The following is an 18,676-nucleotide window of genomic DNA, read 5'->3' on the forward strand; positions in this document are numbered from 1 at the left end:
CCACAAAGTTATTCGATTGCTTCGTTTCTTTGGAGGTGCGCCTCGATTTAGCATATAATTTCAAAATCGAGTTATTACTCATCTACTTTTCAACACTGGAAGCATGTGCACCTACGCACAGCAACTCTTGACAAGGAAATTTGTACAAAACTGAATTACTTGCTCAGCTTATGCTAGAAGGGAAATGCGTTTGCGCCAACAAAAAAATTTGATTGAGGCGATCTGCAACTAAAGAAGTTCGCTACGTAGTGAAGAGGCTATAGTACGCATGGCTTTCATGTTTATATATGTTTAGGAATTTAACCTCAGTAAGCATTATGTCTCAGGACATCCTGCCTACAAGTACACTTTTAGGCAAGTTCGCTGAGTTGTATTCTCACCCTGCCGTAGAAAGGCATGGTAGGCTTGAAGTAATTCTTTCCGTGCTCTCCATCCAAGAAGTTGAGCTCGAGCGGGTTGAAGCTGCGGCTGATGAAGTTTGTCTTGTTCATCGTCACACCAGTGCCGGTCTCGTTCACTTGCGCCACGAGCGAGATGCGCTTGTAGATCTCGTAGTTCTCGTTGAACCGAAGCAGGGTCGTGTTAACAACCATGTCGTAGCAGCCGTTGATCTGCGTCACGTTGCAGATAATAAAGTGCAAAGGACGGGACATCGCAGTTAGGAAAAGATCGTGTGATCATTTTTGCAAAGTATGACACCGTTTGCAATCAGGCGCAATCATAAAGTGCCTCAATGCGTAAGAACGCTCGTTTATAGTACGCAATCCACATTAAAATTTCGCCTTGATGATCGTTATTGGGAACTGTGGCACCATGGCAACCAGAACGTTTGATTCACCTCATCTGTACAGAATGATCACGAGTTTAGATTTCCGTGCTTATTCGACATATTAACCTATGCAAGAATTATGGGATCAACTTATCATGTGTTATCTATAGAATTTGGCTACTAAGGATATATGTTGTGCCACTGATTGCAACGCGTATATGTGCGCACGTGTCATCAAACGAACTTTGGATATGACATTGACTACTACACAGTGATCTGGAATACGATTTATGCACTGTCGAGCAGCCGCGCGCAGACTCCATGACTATAACACTGTCAAACAGCGACTTGGTCGTGTATTAACATGACGTAGTGTAGAATCTACTCAGACCTCATACTTTGTCTAACTCACTGTTTCTACACGACATGCGCAAAAGCATCCAAGCAACTTACAGGTCCCGTGTGGTTGATCTTAGGGTAGTCATCCTTCTCCCAGCTGTAGCGCTCGTACGTCACATTCACCGTCAGGGTTCCATCGACAGGCTGGCCGAAATGTGTAGCTGCGAGATAATTTTCACACAAGCGTAAATAATTAAAAAAAATGCCTAATTGATGAACGCAATAACATTGTACGCGCGAGGTTTCGCCCTTGCCAATTTCAGTGTGCTTCCCCCATAGCACAAAAGTGTTTGACTGTACAAGAGTTTGTTTTAGCGGAGTGCGTATTATGTTCTATTAATACATTTCATTTCTGTAATAATCGAATTAGGGAATTTTAGTACGCTTCAGCACGAAACTAAATTTGCGCAATTCACTTCGCCGTTACACAGACGTGCATTGCGGTAAAGCTTGTTTACACTGAAACAACATGGAGCACACATTTGTGCTGAAGGCTTCTGTGGCTGGCTCATTAACGGCTATGAACTTCAGCCCACTGTACAAATATTGTAAACTCCCAGAGTAAGAGTGCTAGTGTTCGCAGAAAATAACAATGTAGCTGTTCATCGTACGATGACCTGTGCCTAACACGCAATATATATATATATATATATATATATATATATATATATATATATATATATATATATATATATATATTATATATATATCCTCGCTCTTCACAGAAGCTTCCAAAGCATCAACGTCACACTAAGTTACATCGCAGATATGTCCAGGTCCTCTCCTGGGCAGAAGTTTCATTTATTTTTGCTAAACACATAGCCTCAGTTTCAGTAAAGGCATCGATCCTCTTTGGATAAAGCAAAGTATCAAGCGTTCAGAAAAATTGCAGCTGTGACGACGTCACCATAACGTGGCCATATAAGGACAATTTTCCGCTTTAGATGGCAATAAAATGAAATATGTTGATGGCTTTCTTTTTTAATAGCCTTCCAGCCGAACAAAATACCGTTGGACGGTGAGATTCGCATACATTATTAAACTATAAGAACAGGCGTATGTAGATTGTGAAATATAATATTTCGCATTATGAGAATGCAGAGAAGCCAGCAACATAACCAGCGTTACTTTTTTTTTTTCAATTGAAGGCTGAAAAATAATATCACAGAGGCTGCCGTGCGGTTACACGGCTGCTTACGCCTGTAGCTCGCCTGTTCCTATGACAATTTTCACTCTTTACGACCGCAGCGGTTCGCCATTGAGTCTTGCAGGAGGGACCGTGTTGTGCCAGAATTTGCATAGAAATTGAATGCCGTCGCGAGCGAAGCGAATGCAATTCGTGGGCGGCCACGCTACAAGCGCTTTCTCTGTACGAATACTTATTGTCTGTGCGCATTGCGCGTATCCCGCAATAATTTGCATGTTCAACCTACCGTGAGTCCTCTTTCTCTTATGCTTACTTGCGGCTGCGCATTTTTTTCAGAGTTCCTACGTTCCTCGCCGCCTCGATTTCAGTATTTCGTCTTTATACAAGGGATGCGTATTCGTAAGTCAGAGTAACGGATAGGCTTGCGAGTTGTAGAACGCGCAATTTATGCCGATGTTACTCCACGTTGCAGGTTGGTCGAGCAACGTGGATTGTGCAACGTCGGGTACCGGTACATCCGCGTAGGAAATGAAATGTGAAGTTGCCGTAGCCTAATAGTGTAACTGAGCTTAATTTCTGAAATAACTGCTGCGTTATTGCTCTGATTATTTTAACGAATCTTAAGAAAAAAATGAACGCAAATGTTGAAAATCCTCGCTTCTGCGGGGAAATTCACGCAATACATATTGCGGATTTCCATGTTAGCGTGTGAATTATTTCGACATGTGCTTCTAAATCCCCGAACAGGAATTCCACTGCTTGCAACGTGAGCTTTAAATGTATAGGATAGTGTGGTACAGCTGCGTATTGATTCACTAGCTAAAATAATGCTGTAGTGACTGCTGCATTGAGCCTTTTCTCATACAGGTGATTCAAAGAATCGGTGCCTTGCAATATCTGAATCCATCTCACCGTCAAAAATGAACGCGACACAGCCAGCGCCATCTATGTGGAACATTAATGAGCTCTGCTTTGTGCGCCGACATTTTCCCTCGTGAGATGGCGATGGCACGCCGCAATGACTGTCCGTCTGAATTGCATTGGATGGTTATTCAATGACACAACGCGCTCCGTCAAATGCGCAGTGCCATCGAAATGTTTCGAAGTCAGCCAAATCAAACACAAAGCGACCTCATTAAACTCTGAAAGAGTCAGATCATTGAGAACTTCACATAAGTCTTTCTGCGAGCGTGCCGGGGCGCAAGTAGGGGTGGCCACGCCGCCAGACACGGGCCTCCTCCCCCCCCCCCCTCTTTCCTCCCCCGCATCCCACACCTTGAAGTTTTTTACCAGCAATATCTGGCATGAAACACGTGAGTCAGTGACCTACGTGACTCACAGGCGGTCAATGACCTCCTGTCGACGAATCAAACGCTCCTCCCCCCCCCCCCTCTCTCTCTCTCTATCCTTCCCCGCAGAAAGAAAGTTTTCTGGTTAGGCCACTGGCTTCGAGTGACACGACGATATAATTATAATCAGTCGAATACCATTACATTGAAAAGCCTCACAACTTATGGACTTGCCAGCTGTTCGCATTACAACTTTTTTGTCATTGTTTATATAACAAAGGCGTTGTGCGTTTATCGAAATTACCTAGGCGTCCTTTTTTTAAGAACGGGAAAGGCGCGAAGAAAACTCGCAAAGAGAGCAAAAGGCACACATCAAAGGAGATACCTGTGTGCGTGTATATATATATATATATATATATATATATATATATATATATATATATATATATATATATATATACAGTGCTGGGCAGTATCGAAGATACATGTATCTTAGATACTATCTTAGATACTGTATGTGTATCTTGTATCTGTATCGCGATACTTCTCGAAAAACGAGTATCTGTATTTGTATTTCCGATACATTCGATAATGTATCGTGTATCTTAAGATACAAGATACTTCTATCGCTACACAACCGTGCGAAACAATAATCGCTGGCCAAGCTCCGCTTCTCAAGCTGGTACAGGTACCACTAAGCCATCTGAATGAGTCTTGGGGCAGTGACGCAATTTTATTTTTCCGCCAGAGTATCCCAGTGAGGGCAGAAGATGAGGAAGACAAGCGCGGATGTCTACGCCCAGCCCACGTACTTTTTGTTTGCTCGATTTCTTTTCTTTTTAGTTACGCCAATGCCGCGACACTTGCTCTTAGCCACTGTCCTGCGCCGCGTGTATCGCGCAAATTCTGATGTTGCTACAGTGTCGTTATTGAAGATTCTCTCGCGTCTTGCGTCCTTACTCCGTAACTAAATGTGATGCGTGCAAAAATGGGGTTCCTCTGCGTCGCGTGTGTTTTACATATCAACGATTTGAAGGATCTCGTGGATGTAAGTTTGACTTGCATGCCATGAAGCAACTTATATGCAAATAAAAGTGTAACAACGTTAGCACCACTGGTACTGATGTTAGATCTAAAAGAGCAAACGTTTACCTAACAGAAAATATCTTGGCGTACCGTATTTTTCACATCCTGCTACATTTATTCAAAGAATTTATGAAATCATAATTTGATTATTAGCACAAGCGCTTTGTTAGCTGTCATTTGCATCCCTTACATTACCTTAGTCTCTGCGCTGTTTTTCTGGTCTGGACACTGCAGTATGTCTTTTGTAACGCGCTCTCAAAATAAGATCTCTGCTTTATTCTTCTGTCTACTTTATATTCACTACTGTTTACACATTTACACGTTGACAGGGCGATTTTGAAAACAAATATATAATTATCTGGGCGTACCTTGATTAAACAGTACAAAACATTCTGCTTACCGCTTAGGAAAAAGCGAACTTGAGTTTGCATTATAATAATGGAAATCATTAGGAGTCATCTTAAAGATGTTAGGAAGGAGATTCGAGAAACTTTATTTCACTGATTGCTCTGTTTTCCTCATGAGCGTCCCAACGAGCCGTTTCAGGCAATTTTCAATAGGCACTGAACTTTCTATTGTCCCAACAGGTAAGTTGACAATACATCATGCTCATAGCTATTAAGGGCGCCGTCTGTATCCTGTTTCTGTACTCATTCAATGTGAATGTTTGATATACCCAACCACCTCTCTATTTAACTTATATTTGTTTTCCTGTTCTAGGCTTTCTTAAATATTTTTCGCATTACTAATCGCCACGTAATGGGAGCTACAAGTGGCAATAGCGCGAATAGCGGCGGTGTCCTGAGACGCTTTGTACGTCTGAGACGTTTCTGTGTTGCACATGTTCTCTCGTTGAAGAAAAATTACTAAAAGATTGCACGTTAGTGAGTATATCAACAAAGAATCCTTTACGCCGGCAGATAAGTAAAATATGAAAATTCATTGCAGTTTTATGTCATCTACATATACACCAGGGGTCTCAATCTGAGCTTATAGCCAGCGGGCCGCAGTCGCGAAATTTAGTTGCAAGGGCCGAGACAGTGAAGATGGTGGGAGAGAGTTTGAACAAAATGACGTTTGAAAGGAAGCCTTCCCCATATCTTATATATAGGTCATTTCTGAAGGGTATTTGGAGTCAGGACTCGAGAAACATCGATACCGATGTACAGAATGACTGATATCTGGACGCTGATTCTCAAATATAGAGTTTTTGTTCCACGGTTATGTTTTAGTACATAGTGATCACATGTTCCTGACAAAAGGAATGCTTGAGACCAGTCATGCCTGTGCAGCTCATGAACATACTTATTTATAAAATAAAAACAAATGAGACGAAGACAGTCATGTGTGCGGGCCGGGCCGCTAGCGAAAGGTCTCAAACCCCTAGTATACACCATGCGTCAACCCCCCCCCCCCCCCCCCCACAAAAAAAAGAAAGAAAAATGTCGCTACCAGCGTCGTTGCTGCTGTACACCTGTCCGGATATACGGTATTGTGCAAGCTGTCTTTTACAGATATGGAAAAAGTCCTCACCGGTATTTGCCCCGTCGTGCGAAGGCTTCTTTTGAAGTTATTATTTTATATGGCAACCTGCTAGATGGTCGGCAAGCTGTGCAAAGCAAGTACCGCTGTCAGCGAAGTGTACAAAGTGTTGTCCTGTGAGGAAGCTAAAACAAACCCCGATAAGTTATTTTGGAAGGAAACTAATGTTTCCTTCCAAAACTAATGCTTTGAGAAAGAAGGGCAAAACGTTTGAGATACTAACAGACATTTCATTCAAGTGAAACAAAATAGGTCACAGTAAAGACATTTTCGTGCATAGGCGTTTGCTGCTACATTATATGGATCTATAATAACAAATTTGAGAATGTATCGAAGTATCTTAAGATACAATTGCCAAGTATCGTATCGGATACAATTTTTGCGGCAGTATCTTGTATCTGTATCTCCAATACTTCTTGCCTGAGTATCTTGTATCGTATCGCGATACAATTTCAAAGTATCTTTGCCCAGCCCTGTATATATATATATACATATATATATATATATATATATATATATATATATATATATATATATATATATATATATATATATATATATATATATATATATATATATATATGCCTTTTTTCTTCCGTGTTCTCTTTAAGCTTCTACATTTCTTTAAAAAAAATCATTACCAGTATGCCCAGATTGCCACATTGGTAGTCGCACTTGACCGCAGTTTTGCCTTTTAGAACGAATTTAATGATAAAAAGGCTGCGCGGACTCTTATGTACAAACTTTGCGCTGCCTATTTTAGCCATCGTGCAAGTCTACTGAATGACTGGGAGAGTTGTTTGTAAAGAATGAGTGATGGTGCCTCGAGGTAGCCCTAGTGGCGGTCATATCGATTCAACAGTGTTACGTGACTGCAAGTAGTTAAAGCTGAGCACACTTTCGCCTTCGACTGTACAACGTCGGTGGTAGTCAATCATTTGCAAAGCAGAACTTGTAAAAGGAAACAATATATTTTTGAGTAATCGCCACAGTAAGTTGCAGCATCCTTGTGTGCTTTTATTTAACGTTGCAGTTGGCGCACCATTCATGACGAAGTGACTTTACTAACTAATAATGTTACAGGTCACGCTCACTGTGTTATATGCGAATGTGTTTGACCACCCCGTCGTTGTAGGCGGTGAAGAATGCAGCATGCCAAGGCGTTAGCTAACGACTGAACACTTTACTGCCCCCCCCCCCCCCCCAAGTGCTACTGAACGAGAACAAGGGCTGCTTGGTGATTATACGCTTTAAGTATAGTCAATTATCAACTCACGCAATCCTTTTAAACACATTACTTTAAATGACGGAGAAATGAGTAATAACACTGCTACTCCTCCACAAAACTTTCTGCATTGCGAATGCAAAGGGAAGGACATAATAAAGTGACTTACTGTGCGCAAATCTTCCACGTGATTTCCTTGGCATCAGCAAGAACGTAGGATGGCGGCTTTATGGTGACCTCGAATTTCGGCAACACTGAAATAAAATGCAATATCTGAGAGTAGCTCTTTTTCTTTATTCTTTGATCAGCAACTCACAAACCCACCAAGAATTAAAAAAAATGAATGTTTGATCTCTCTTTCGTAGAAATCGGTCATAACACGATTCTCAAACGTGTCTTCATTGAAGCAGTAGCAGATTGGTTGTGCGCTAAGAAATACGGGTGCTTAAATTATCACGCTGTCTATCGCAAAAATGGCAGCAGATCCAATGCTCTCTGTTGGAACCTACATGAGGAGAACCTTCTTCGCGTCTTCGCCTATCGTCCAATGCTCCGATGTCGCCGTCAAAATCTGTGACATCACGGCGAGCTGGTGCAGGAACTGCAAGGTGGCGTCGCCACCTATATTTTTTATGTGCATTTTCTCGCTTACCAAGGCGTCTTCTTGAGCTAAGAGTCGTGCTTTCGGTAGTATGAAATTGTAACTTCATTTGACAAAAATAATTATTTCTTTAGTGTTCCTCAAAGCGGCGTTGCCTAGCTAGGCTAAAGCGGGAAGCGGTGTGCACACTGTAAGCGAATTGAGAAACATCTCGAAAAGATGCGAGGAAACCTGCGTGCTCCCTTTATTGAGGTCATTTCCGTGACGTAACTTCCGTGACGCCCGTAAATCACTGATGGAGCCCGGGATAAAGCAGTTTAGTGTTAATAAAAATACTTAATGGCGGATAGAAGCGCTGTGAAGGTGCATAGAGCGTCGACTTTATCTCGAATGCTGGCGCGCCTATAAAACGCGTAAATAGGTCAAATACTCGTATGACCATTGAAAGGTACACATGTGTTGGTGACGTGCTGTGTAATTGAGCAGCATTGACTCAAGACTCACCGTACTCGTTAACCTCGAAGTGCTGCCTCACAGTCTGAGTGGGAAGTTCGACGACAATCTGCCACAGACCCAATTCGGGTTCTTCTGTGAGCTGGAAATCCCGCTGCACGATGCCTGCAATGCATAGAAAGAAATGCGCGTATTTGAATCGGCTCCAACTGGCATTATGACCAGTAGTTTTCAGCAATAGTACCGTAACAAACGAGGCTTGAACAAGAAGAACCGAAACACGACTGCAGGTGGGTAACGCAACACTTCGACGGGACACACAGGAAATACTCACACACAACAGAGCGCTCTGTTGTGCGTGAATGTTTCCTGTGTGAACCATCGAATTGTTGCCCTATCCAACTTCTATGCCAACACTCCTTAACCTTAACCGAAACACGAAATGTATTTTCTGTGAAACCAGAGATTGAAAATCACACAAAGAGAATTCGAGAAACAAAATCACAAATAAAACCGAGTTCGATGAGCGCAATGAAAAATTGCATTCGTAAGGACGGTGACATTGTGTCGCTGGTTAATTATAAGGACCATCTTGATACTGACAGAGATTTTACAGCAAACAAATGGAGAAATAATTTTACTAGTGCTGCGAAGTAAAAAAAGGGAAATCACAAGAATTGTGCTGATCAGGTGGAAAATACCACTTCACGACTTTGATCAAAACTGTACTTGAAACATATGTTTTCTATAGTCTTCATGAAGATCATCGTATGCTTTGGTTGCACTCCGTTGAACTATGAGTCATCAGACGGTTATTGTATGTACAGTTTCGTTAGTGTCCGAGATTCCTCTTTTTCTTTTGGTGAGGTTCCTGCCGCACGAACTCTCATGTCAACAGAATATTCTAGGGCCTCTACCTTGTCAACTCTACCGCAAAATTCTAGAATATTGACGTGATTATCGCTTACCTTTTTCAAAAGAGACATCGTTCCACTGAGCTATCCGAACGTCGCTAGGGCTTGTGACGTAGATGGTAGCCTAAAGGAAGACGCAATGTAGCATACACAATTTAATGTTTTTGTTTTTTTATTTTCCCCCAACCGTGAGCTTAGATACGAATATTTTAATATTAAGTCGTGCAATATGAACGAGAGAGGGAAAAAAAACCATCACATAAAAGCAGACTTTTCATATCGGGGTAGGTAAGTAATAATAGTATGCTAGCGCTTACCTTGACATCCTTGACAGGCTTCAGCTCGTTATTGATAGGCAGAACACGGAATTGAACTGAAAGGAAAGTTGCGTCGTTAAATCATGTCGTTGCCTTTTTATTTTTCTTCCGTCTTAGTCATGCAGGACAGCCCAAAATTAATCAGTCTCTGCGCCCGTGCTCTGCGCGCACAACTACGTAATAAATTTTGTCAGCAATGCCTACACTTAGAAAATACGCGCCATTCCGTAAAGTATCGAAGAAACCTGCTATGCGAGGGAACTAAATCCGTCCACCCATGAACAGCCTACGAAACAAAGATAGTATACATTTCGCAAGTTTCTCGTCAGAATATTGAAGGATAAAAAAAAAATCGAAGAACATGGCGGACATAAACTCACAAAACTTGCAATCTAGTACCTCAAGATGGCATAAGCTTTACTTTTCTCATGCATAAATTTATTAGGAAAATTGTAGTTGCGCTACTGTTTTTGTATTTACGTGGAAGCACTTTAGCTGCGTATGCCGGAGCGCAACGTTGATACCAATCGACATGCAAGAACATCACATACTTCTATCGGTTTACCGATAGAAGAGTAATTATGCTGATTGAATGGTAATTATATTAGTTTTTATTATTTAACTCTTACGTGCGCTTTTCTTGGGACGATTGAAGGAACGGGATTTTTTTTTTCCGAAGGGCTCGTTTCTTTGATAGACACACTGAAATAAATCCAACAGGCAGTTAGGCCAAGGAAAGAGTAGGGGGCATTAATCGTTGTCTTTAACTATATAGTATTAGCTATGACATCAATTGAATCTAATTAAGTTTAATTCATTCCAGTTTAAGCCATAATTACTACACTACAGTTAAGTACAACAGTTAATGTCTCCTATACCTTCCTTGACCTCATTGCCTGTTGCGTTTATTTAATTGTGTCTTTTAACAGGACGTATCCTGTGAACGCAAAGGCTTCAGTATGCATAGAGTTACCATGGCAATCTCTTCAAAAAATGCAGGCGTTGATAACAAGTAGACGCAGAGAAAGAAAACATGGCTAATACCTTTCTGTCCTGGCTTGTACAGAGCCTTGTCCGACTGGACAAGAATGGTGTTCTTGGACTTCTGGAAGTCAATCTCCTTCCGGTCGCCAAAGACATAGCTTCCGAAAGTGCCGTTCACTTCAATCTTGGCTTGACTGTCGAGATGCTCCGGCACTCGGAACGGTAGAAAGGCACTTTCACCTGCACGCAACAAGGTTCGGCGGTTCAACATTCAACAAGGTCTGAGTGTTTGAGACCATGTCCTGCATGCGGACGTTTCTTGATTCGTAAATCGATACACTTTCGTGACACGAACATTGCTCTGTCGTGTTCTCCATTCGTGACCTTCTGACGTCGACGAAGAAAAGCGTGCCATTGATAAGCCATGGTTGGAGGCGTTTGCACAAATAGCGTTTTAAGGAAAGTGAAGCCACGTTTAAGGCGTTAACAGACAGAGAATACATCTGATAGGTGACTTGGCCCGTCAGCTTACCGTTGGCATAGATCATTCGTGATTTTAAATATTATACATTCGATTACGTTGGGATTTTGCTATTGCATGGGTAAAAACATCGGAGAGTTGAGCATGTCAGTAATAGCTGTGTTGGTTTTCCTTTGTTTCTTAAAGCTAGCTTCTGTTGCTACGTATTGCTACAATAAGTAACGTAAAATGTGAAATCTCGTTTCGAGTCTCATATTCGCGGAAATCTCGGAGGCCATACTTTACGTTTTTGTTCAATCCCGGGCGGTGGCGCTGAAAATAACTGCGCTCACTGTCAAATTTATTCTATTGTATACTTCACATTTTGCGTTACTTTTTTAACCAAGCGTAGCAACTGAAGCTAGTTTTAAGAAACAAAGGAAAACCAATACACCTATAAAAGGTGACACTAAGAATAAAACCCACCATCTACAGCTGTGATTCGAACCCGGGCCTTTTGAGTGGGAAGCGGGCATTCTGCCCCTGCACCACTTCGGCGGAGCCACGCGCAACTCTTAAACGACGACACATTGCAGACTACCGATCGCAGCGCCGCAAGCGGATTGACCCTGTTTGGGCTTCACTTTTCGAAGCTCGTTCCGGGCACTCCCCTGTTCTAGTACACTCTAGCCCTGCGGTCAAAACGTGAGGTTATCCGGACAATACCGACGGACTAATGACGGCTTAACGTGAGATTGACACGCGCATAGTAAACACTTCCCCAAAGCAGGCTTCAAGGCGATTGGTATAAACACCAACTTAAAATATCATCAAACGTGTTATGATAAAAACAGGAATTAAAGCGTGCGTTTCAACGTTGACACTACCCCACCCACGAAAAATGATCCTAAACAGTCGGTGATGAAAAAAAGAGGTGTTGTGGAGATAAAGTGTGCCGAGATGAATACGTGATGAAATATTTATTATCATACCAACAATTCTTGTAGCCTAACCTCGCCAACGCTAAGATAGAGCGAAGCGTCTGACGAGCTAGCGAACGAACGAGCTCTTAAAAGACGAGCATATACATACACGCACACGTAAGAAAGAAGCTGCCGTATGAATACCTTATTACTCGTTATCAAATTTATTTGCGTATTGGTGCACGCCTCGACAGGAAGCCTTTTTATTTTCGTGGCTTTTCTTCATTACTAAGGCTGCATTTTTAATATCGTCCAAAGTCCGGCTAAAATGAGCGCTAAGCCTCAAGTTCCTCGGAGATTATGTGCATCCCGACGAGCCAGATTAAATCTGCTTAAAAAAAAGAAATCTCGAACGTCTAAGAATAATACAGCTACGCGGGCTGCCTCGCGTCAGCCATAATTTACGCTGTAAGTGAAATATCGCCCACGCGAGGCCCTGTAGAACGAAAGCCCCGGCGACTTCCTCCTATCTCTCACGGTCTCCCCTTTTGTTGTTCTAGCTGCATCTTAAACCGTGTATAAATTTACTCGCCAGTTTCACTTAGGGATCATCGTTTTATTAAGTCTGAACGCTGATGTTATAAGGCGCTTGATATACGTACGGTCACGTTTTTTTTTTTTTTGTCGCGTAATTGAGACGTAGGCGAGGTCACATGGGAACGAGTTTCAAAAAGCGTCAGCCTGTTCTGCACGGGCTGACGCTTTTATCGCCGTTGTATAAAGTGTAAAATTTTATGTGATACGTTTTTCTTCCCATCCGACTAATCATGTCTGCTATCTCCAAATTTTTCGCGCAGCGTCCCGCTGGTCGAGATCCTGCTTTAACACTAAGCCTGTAACACTAAACATTTTCGAATATATTACGAACGACACGTCACATTATGCGCACCAGCACGCACGAGCCGTCTCTCTGTTCAAAGAAATCCTAGGTTCAAAGGGAGGCACGCTTTTATACGGAGGAGAAAGGCAGGTCGGCCAAGTTAAGCCCGAACTTACTACTGCGTATTGGGTGAAGCAATAAGCTAGGTATAACAATTACAATCTTGTGGAATAAATACTACCTACATATAATATAAACAGCTGCAGGACGTGTAAAAATATAATGACTAAAAATGTGCATATTCCTACAAAAATAATTATGTAGATATGATATAGAGGATGATCGTATAAGATATACCGTAATTTTTGAACTACAGTTCACACAAAGCAATCACGGCTGTAAAAAAAATGCGCCGCATTGATACATATCTCGCTCATCATGCGTACGACTTTAGAACAAATTTTCTTTGACATGGGGTAAGAAAATCATTGTAACACATCTGAGTGTATATCTTCACGGCTGCAGATATCATTTGTAAAGCTGAGTTCGTTTCCTGGTTAATGTCACACAAAGATTGTCAGCCGTCTTCTTCTTTTTTTTTCTTTTTTTTTGTAATGGAAAAAACAAATGACTGGTAATAATATATATAAGTCGCAAAAGTGAGCGCTGACTCATTCCAGTTGCCTGAACAGCACACTGCTAGCAATTTAGAATGCAGAAATACTGAGCCCGCATCTTCCAGAACTTATTGCGAAAACAATAGCTCGTAAAAGCATCCGAATCCTGAAGCCGTATGCTGAATCCAGATGCTGGACATAGCGTCAGCCAAGGCTGACGACCAACAAAAAGATCACCAACTATATAAAAAAAATTAAGAATTCGTTCCCTGGACAGTCCGCGCCTCTAAATAATCAGCAGTCAGTGATTCAATGGAAATGGTAGCAATAGTGTTCTTATATGCATCTTGTAAGCACCGTTTGAAATTTGTATTCAGGCCTATTTATTATGGCGACCTCCTCGCTTATACAGTTTGTGGTACAGTGGCTGCATGCAAAAAGCCTTTCGTTTGTAAGTGCTTTTTAACCATTGGCTGGTTACTTTGCGAAATACTTCTTCAGCATTGGGGCTGGCTAAAATTGTTTCCCCAGGGACAATTCTAGCGTAAGACGTTTTTGTGAGCTCGAGCCCTGGTGCTTTTTAAACTATCAGGCAATACTAAGACGCTCTGATTAATTTCGTAGCAGCGACCATGCTGCACCGAACGCGCGAATGTTACAACGAAGGCGTAATTGATTTTCAAGCAGCCGTTAGTAAAATCCGAGCTTGAGGGCATTTGGACGATTCATTGCACGCTATAAAAATAGCTACATCAACCGAGAAAGCGCCACACGATACGTTTTCATTTACCCTGAAGAAAAAAAAAATTGCGCAGCTTGCACTCAGTCGCGCAAGGTTGGGGCAGAAGAGAGCTGGTTGACACTCGGCTAATCCTGGCTTGACTAGGCACACGTGCATTCACTCGCCGATGCAACACGCGTTCACGCGATCATATTGTAAATCACGAGTATTGGCTAGGTATCGATCGGGTTCGATTGGGAATCGCTTGGCAATCGCAGCACCACGTAGCTTAATTACCTTAACAATAATAATTAGCCTAGTAGAGATATATAGCTTAATTTACCTAATTTGCATATTCGAGGCTTTTAATTGGTTAGCGTGCATCCCAAGTAAACCTAGTTGTAACTATAGTTTAATTAGCACAATTAGGCTAATTAGCTTACTCGGCCTAGTTTGCATATGCGAGGCTCGGTCTCGATTGGCTTGTATTCCAAGTCAACCTAGGCTTAATTAGCTCATTAGCCTAGCTAGCACTAACCTGGCTCAGCAATAATTAGTCTAATTTAGGCTTAGCTCGCTCATCTTGCCGAGCTCGGCATGACTGGGCACACCAGAATCTCAGCTCGGCTTAATTAGAACAAATTAAGTCGTCACTTACTTAGCTTATTTATACTTATCTCATTAAATATAACCATGTACAACTAAGCTTAAATAGGCGTGGCTATGATTAACTTCTCTTAACTAGGCACAGCTATGCTTAATGTGGCTTGACGTGGCCGCGCTAGCATGATGATGATAATTGTTTTGTTTACATCGCGAACCGGACTAGCGGCGGGCATAGCAGCCATGCTGTACAAAAAAGAAAAAAAAAGAAAAAAAAAACGCGCATGCTATTACATATAACGGGCTAGACAGATATTCAACAGCACCCTTCTACCATTGTTCGAACACGGGCAGGACGCTTTTCTTTGTGGTATATTTTGCTGCGTCGTGTTGTCGACGGGTCATGCACGACGCGTTTCGCCGCGGCGGAGTGTTTATCAGCGCAGCGTTGAAAGTTGCTTTGTGTTACAGATCCCAAAGCGTTCGAGTTATTGCGAAAATGACGTATTGAACAAGAGCCCACTGTGCGAAGGGAGCGATAACCACAGTTTCGTCGGCACACTGGCTTCACGCTCAGCGCTACTCTTCCGTCCTCTTTGTTCACTCTTCCAATTATTTAGAAAAAAACGCTAGGAAGGAAAGAAGAAGGGAAGGGGGGGGGGTAGGTGGAGTGAAGGAGAACAGAACTTTGAGACCTGGTTGAAAGGCCACTGTAGTTCGGCCAGATATCGACAGATGAAGAGCAAAGGAAAAAAAAAAAACGCACCCTGTTTTAATCCTATCATCTACGCGCTTTGCAGTGCGCCCAAGAGGCGTTAGGCGGCGTCATACAGACCATCTTAAGCTCCTCGAAGTAAAGGAATTGCAGGAGATGCCTGAAGAGGAATGGAAGACGCTGGGGCGTGACACAAAGACGGCACTCGAGTTCGTCGTTGCGTTCCGAAAAGTAGAACCACTTCCGAGCAAGCGTCTCGATAAACAGGAAGTGAAGCGAAGCGAACTTTTCTGGGAGTGCCGAGGCGGCGAACTGTCGTGACGCGAAAAATTCCGCCACCTTTCTTATCACCGTTCTCGCTGAGTTGTCTGTTTGTTCGTTTGTGTCGGCTGTTTGATGTTTCGCGTAATGGAGCGGGTTTCATGTCCTTACCATTTTGGTGTAGGGAGTGGTGGTCGTTGGTTTAACGTAAACAGGGTAAGTACATACCTCGCCACTGAGGCAGGGAACAGCCTACTGATTGCCATAACGCTGGAACCATCGCGATTTTGTTCGCACCTTCCGAGCGAGAATAAACAGGTGCATTCAGACTGGTGAATCTGTAGGCGACATTCTGCGGTGAAAGCGAGAGCTTCTCTCGGAGGAATTCTGGTAACTTAAGTAAGAAGATAACGCTGACGCCTCTACGTTGCGCTCGCCTGGACACAACGCTGTGTAGCAGTCGAAAAAAAAAAAACCACTTGACAAACAGTTATTTTGCGCGACGCAAAGCCTCAGGTTAGCTAGAGACGCGGTTATTAATGACGCGCAGAAACCTGTGCATTATGGTAAGGTAAGAGGCTAATTATGGAAAGGTAACAACTGTGTTTGGAGATTCAAGGGCTGTGCAGCGCGTGAACAGTCTCTGCCCAGCGTGTCTGTCGGTGAAAAACCACGTCCGCATTCACAGTACATAAAGCGAATAATGAACTTTCTTACAAATTGGTTTTCACACGCATTAGCGTCCTGCACCTTTTTTTTTTTTTTTCTCAGGGAGGTGCAAACTTTTAGACGTGAACGTTCACGATGAACGTAAAAGAGATTGGGCTGGCAACTAAGAGACGGAGATTGCCGAGGAGTGTGACCGAAAGGGCAATCGAACGTACCGTTCTTGATGTCGTACTCTTGTTCCGCCAAGACGACGCTGTCGTTATTGTACTTGAGGAGCCGGACCGTCACCTTGCCGTCTTCTTTGACGTCGGTCAGCGTTAGCCGGAACAGAGCGTCCGTTTCGCTACGCAGTATTTTCGGTGCCGTGAAGATATACCCGCTGTGCAAGAAAAAAAAATTAAAACTTAAAAAAATGTTGTGGTAGCCAGATCGTGAAAGTTAGGCAGGTGCGGTATAGCGATCAACAACGATTTATTTTCGTAGACAGTTTCTACAATTACAGAACGCAGTTTCGGGTGTAAATTTGCTATTCGAGTCTGAACGAACATTTCCTAAAGGCACAGTAAGCAATAGAAAGAAAGGACATCGTAATTTTGCAGATATTACCTTATTTCTTGGTAATCGTGTTTTATACGGGCGCGTGGCTAGCCTACCAGGCTGGGACGGCAACCGCTCCACATGTGCGTCTCTGCCATAAACGTTCTAAACGTTCTGTCACATAATAATGAGTGTATATCACGTAGATATAAAGTAGAAGCGTGACAACTCCTTACGCGCTGTCCTGGGTACTTTTAGCAACATTGGGTTGCACAGATGCGTTCGAAAGGCTTCTTATTTTCAGATGTTGATTTAATGGCCTGCTAATTTCTATACGTCAGTTGCTTTCGCGTAATTAGCTCCAATTCACTAGAATATTCATGTGTATATGCCACTCATAACACATGGTGCAATAAAAATAATTTCCATTGCTTTTTGTTTGTTTTTCTTTCTTGTGGGTGCGTTCACATAAAAGCGTTTAACATAAAGGATGTTCCTACCATTTTAATATAAATGTAATTTACGCGAGCGCCTGGACAAGAATGTGCACTGCGTCCACCTACACCCTGAAATGTTCAACATGTGGTACCAAACACACACGCGCATTCACGCATGTACACTATCGAATTGGCGGTATCCGTTTCTTAGTTGTTCCTAAAAGCATCGAAAATAAAAGCCTGCTATTTGATCCCCTCCTCTAACAACAAACTTTAACAATATAAATCACACGAAAGGGCTGCAGTTGGCGAGATTTTTCGATTAGGTGCGAGGTGTACAGGCATGTCTACTCTCTCGTATTGTACGCAAGTGCTCTTAATGTAGGATCAGCTCTTGATAGTTCTTACTTCTGTACTATGAAGCTAGAGATTCCATACGACTTAAATGAGCCTAGCAATGCTTATCGTGCATCATCTAAAGCCGCCCGATTTCGCTCTTCAAGCTGACGAATATCATTCAATAGACACAAGTATCAAGTAATGGTTTATAGCAGATCAGTTCAAGTCAGTAATATTTCTTACCCATCAGCAAGCTGCGATGCAACCGCACCGAGGACTAAGACGACTGCACCCCAATGCATTGTTGGCTTTAGATGTAAGCCACGTGGTTGCCGTCACCTGCGAATATGAAGAACAACACTAGTTACGGCTTTGCTTAGCGCGGTTACATTACAAAGTCACTCTTCCAGTAAGCAGTACGCACAGAAGCGCGTGCTTTCTATGCTGGTATGTCTTTATACACGCTGAAAAGCACCAGAAGCAAACTTGGCAACCATTAGGGAAACAAAAGACCCGGAAACAGCGGTGTCCGTGATGTGATATGCTTGTATACGCTTTTGAGCTGAAGTGTTCGTGGTTGGGGGACACACAAGTTAGCGTTCCATATGTATTTTTGAGGTTCCCTAACTTATATATATCCTCGTGTCATAGATTGCATGATCAAATCTTGTTTATCTGTGGACGTGCGTGCCGCCAACATTTCCTTCTCTCAATATCCTGATCTTTCCCTCCGGTTATTCTCATCGTCAGTGTGGGGTATTCAACTGGGCTCATCCTGATTAAACCAC

General features: G+C 42.6%; 1 protein-coding gene across 1 annotated transcript in view; it reads right to left on the reverse strand.

Annotated features, from left to right (window-relative positions):
- The window catches only part of LOC119387461 (alpha-1-inhibitor 3-like), a 47,869-nt gene extending 29,640 nt beyond the window's left edge, over positions 1–18,229 (reverse strand). The window contains 10 exon segments of the mRNA XM_049413517.1: positions 381–611; positions 1,223–1,321; positions 1,323–1,329; positions 7,627–7,711; positions 8,563–8,676; positions 9,480–9,549; positions 9,743–9,798; positions 10,787–10,966; positions 16,791–16,954; positions 18,132–18,229. Of these exon segments, the coding sequence (XP_049269474.1) occupies positions 381–611; positions 1,223–1,321; positions 1,323–1,329; positions 7,627–7,711; positions 8,563–8,676; positions 9,480–9,549; positions 9,743–9,798; positions 10,787–10,966; positions 16,791–16,954; positions 18,132–18,190 (1,065 nt within the window). The 5' untranslated portion in view covers positions 18,191–18,229.
- Positions 18,230–18,676: the final 447 nt, after the last annotated feature.

This window comes from Rhipicephalus sanguineus, chromosome 3 (genome assembly GCF_013339695.2).
Source record: "Rhipicephalus sanguineus isolate Rsan-2018 chromosome 3, BIME_Rsan_1.4, whole genome shotgun sequence".
Taxonomy (NCBI): Eukaryota; Metazoa; Arthropoda; class Arachnida; order Ixodida; family Ixodidae; genus Rhipicephalus; species Rhipicephalus sanguineus.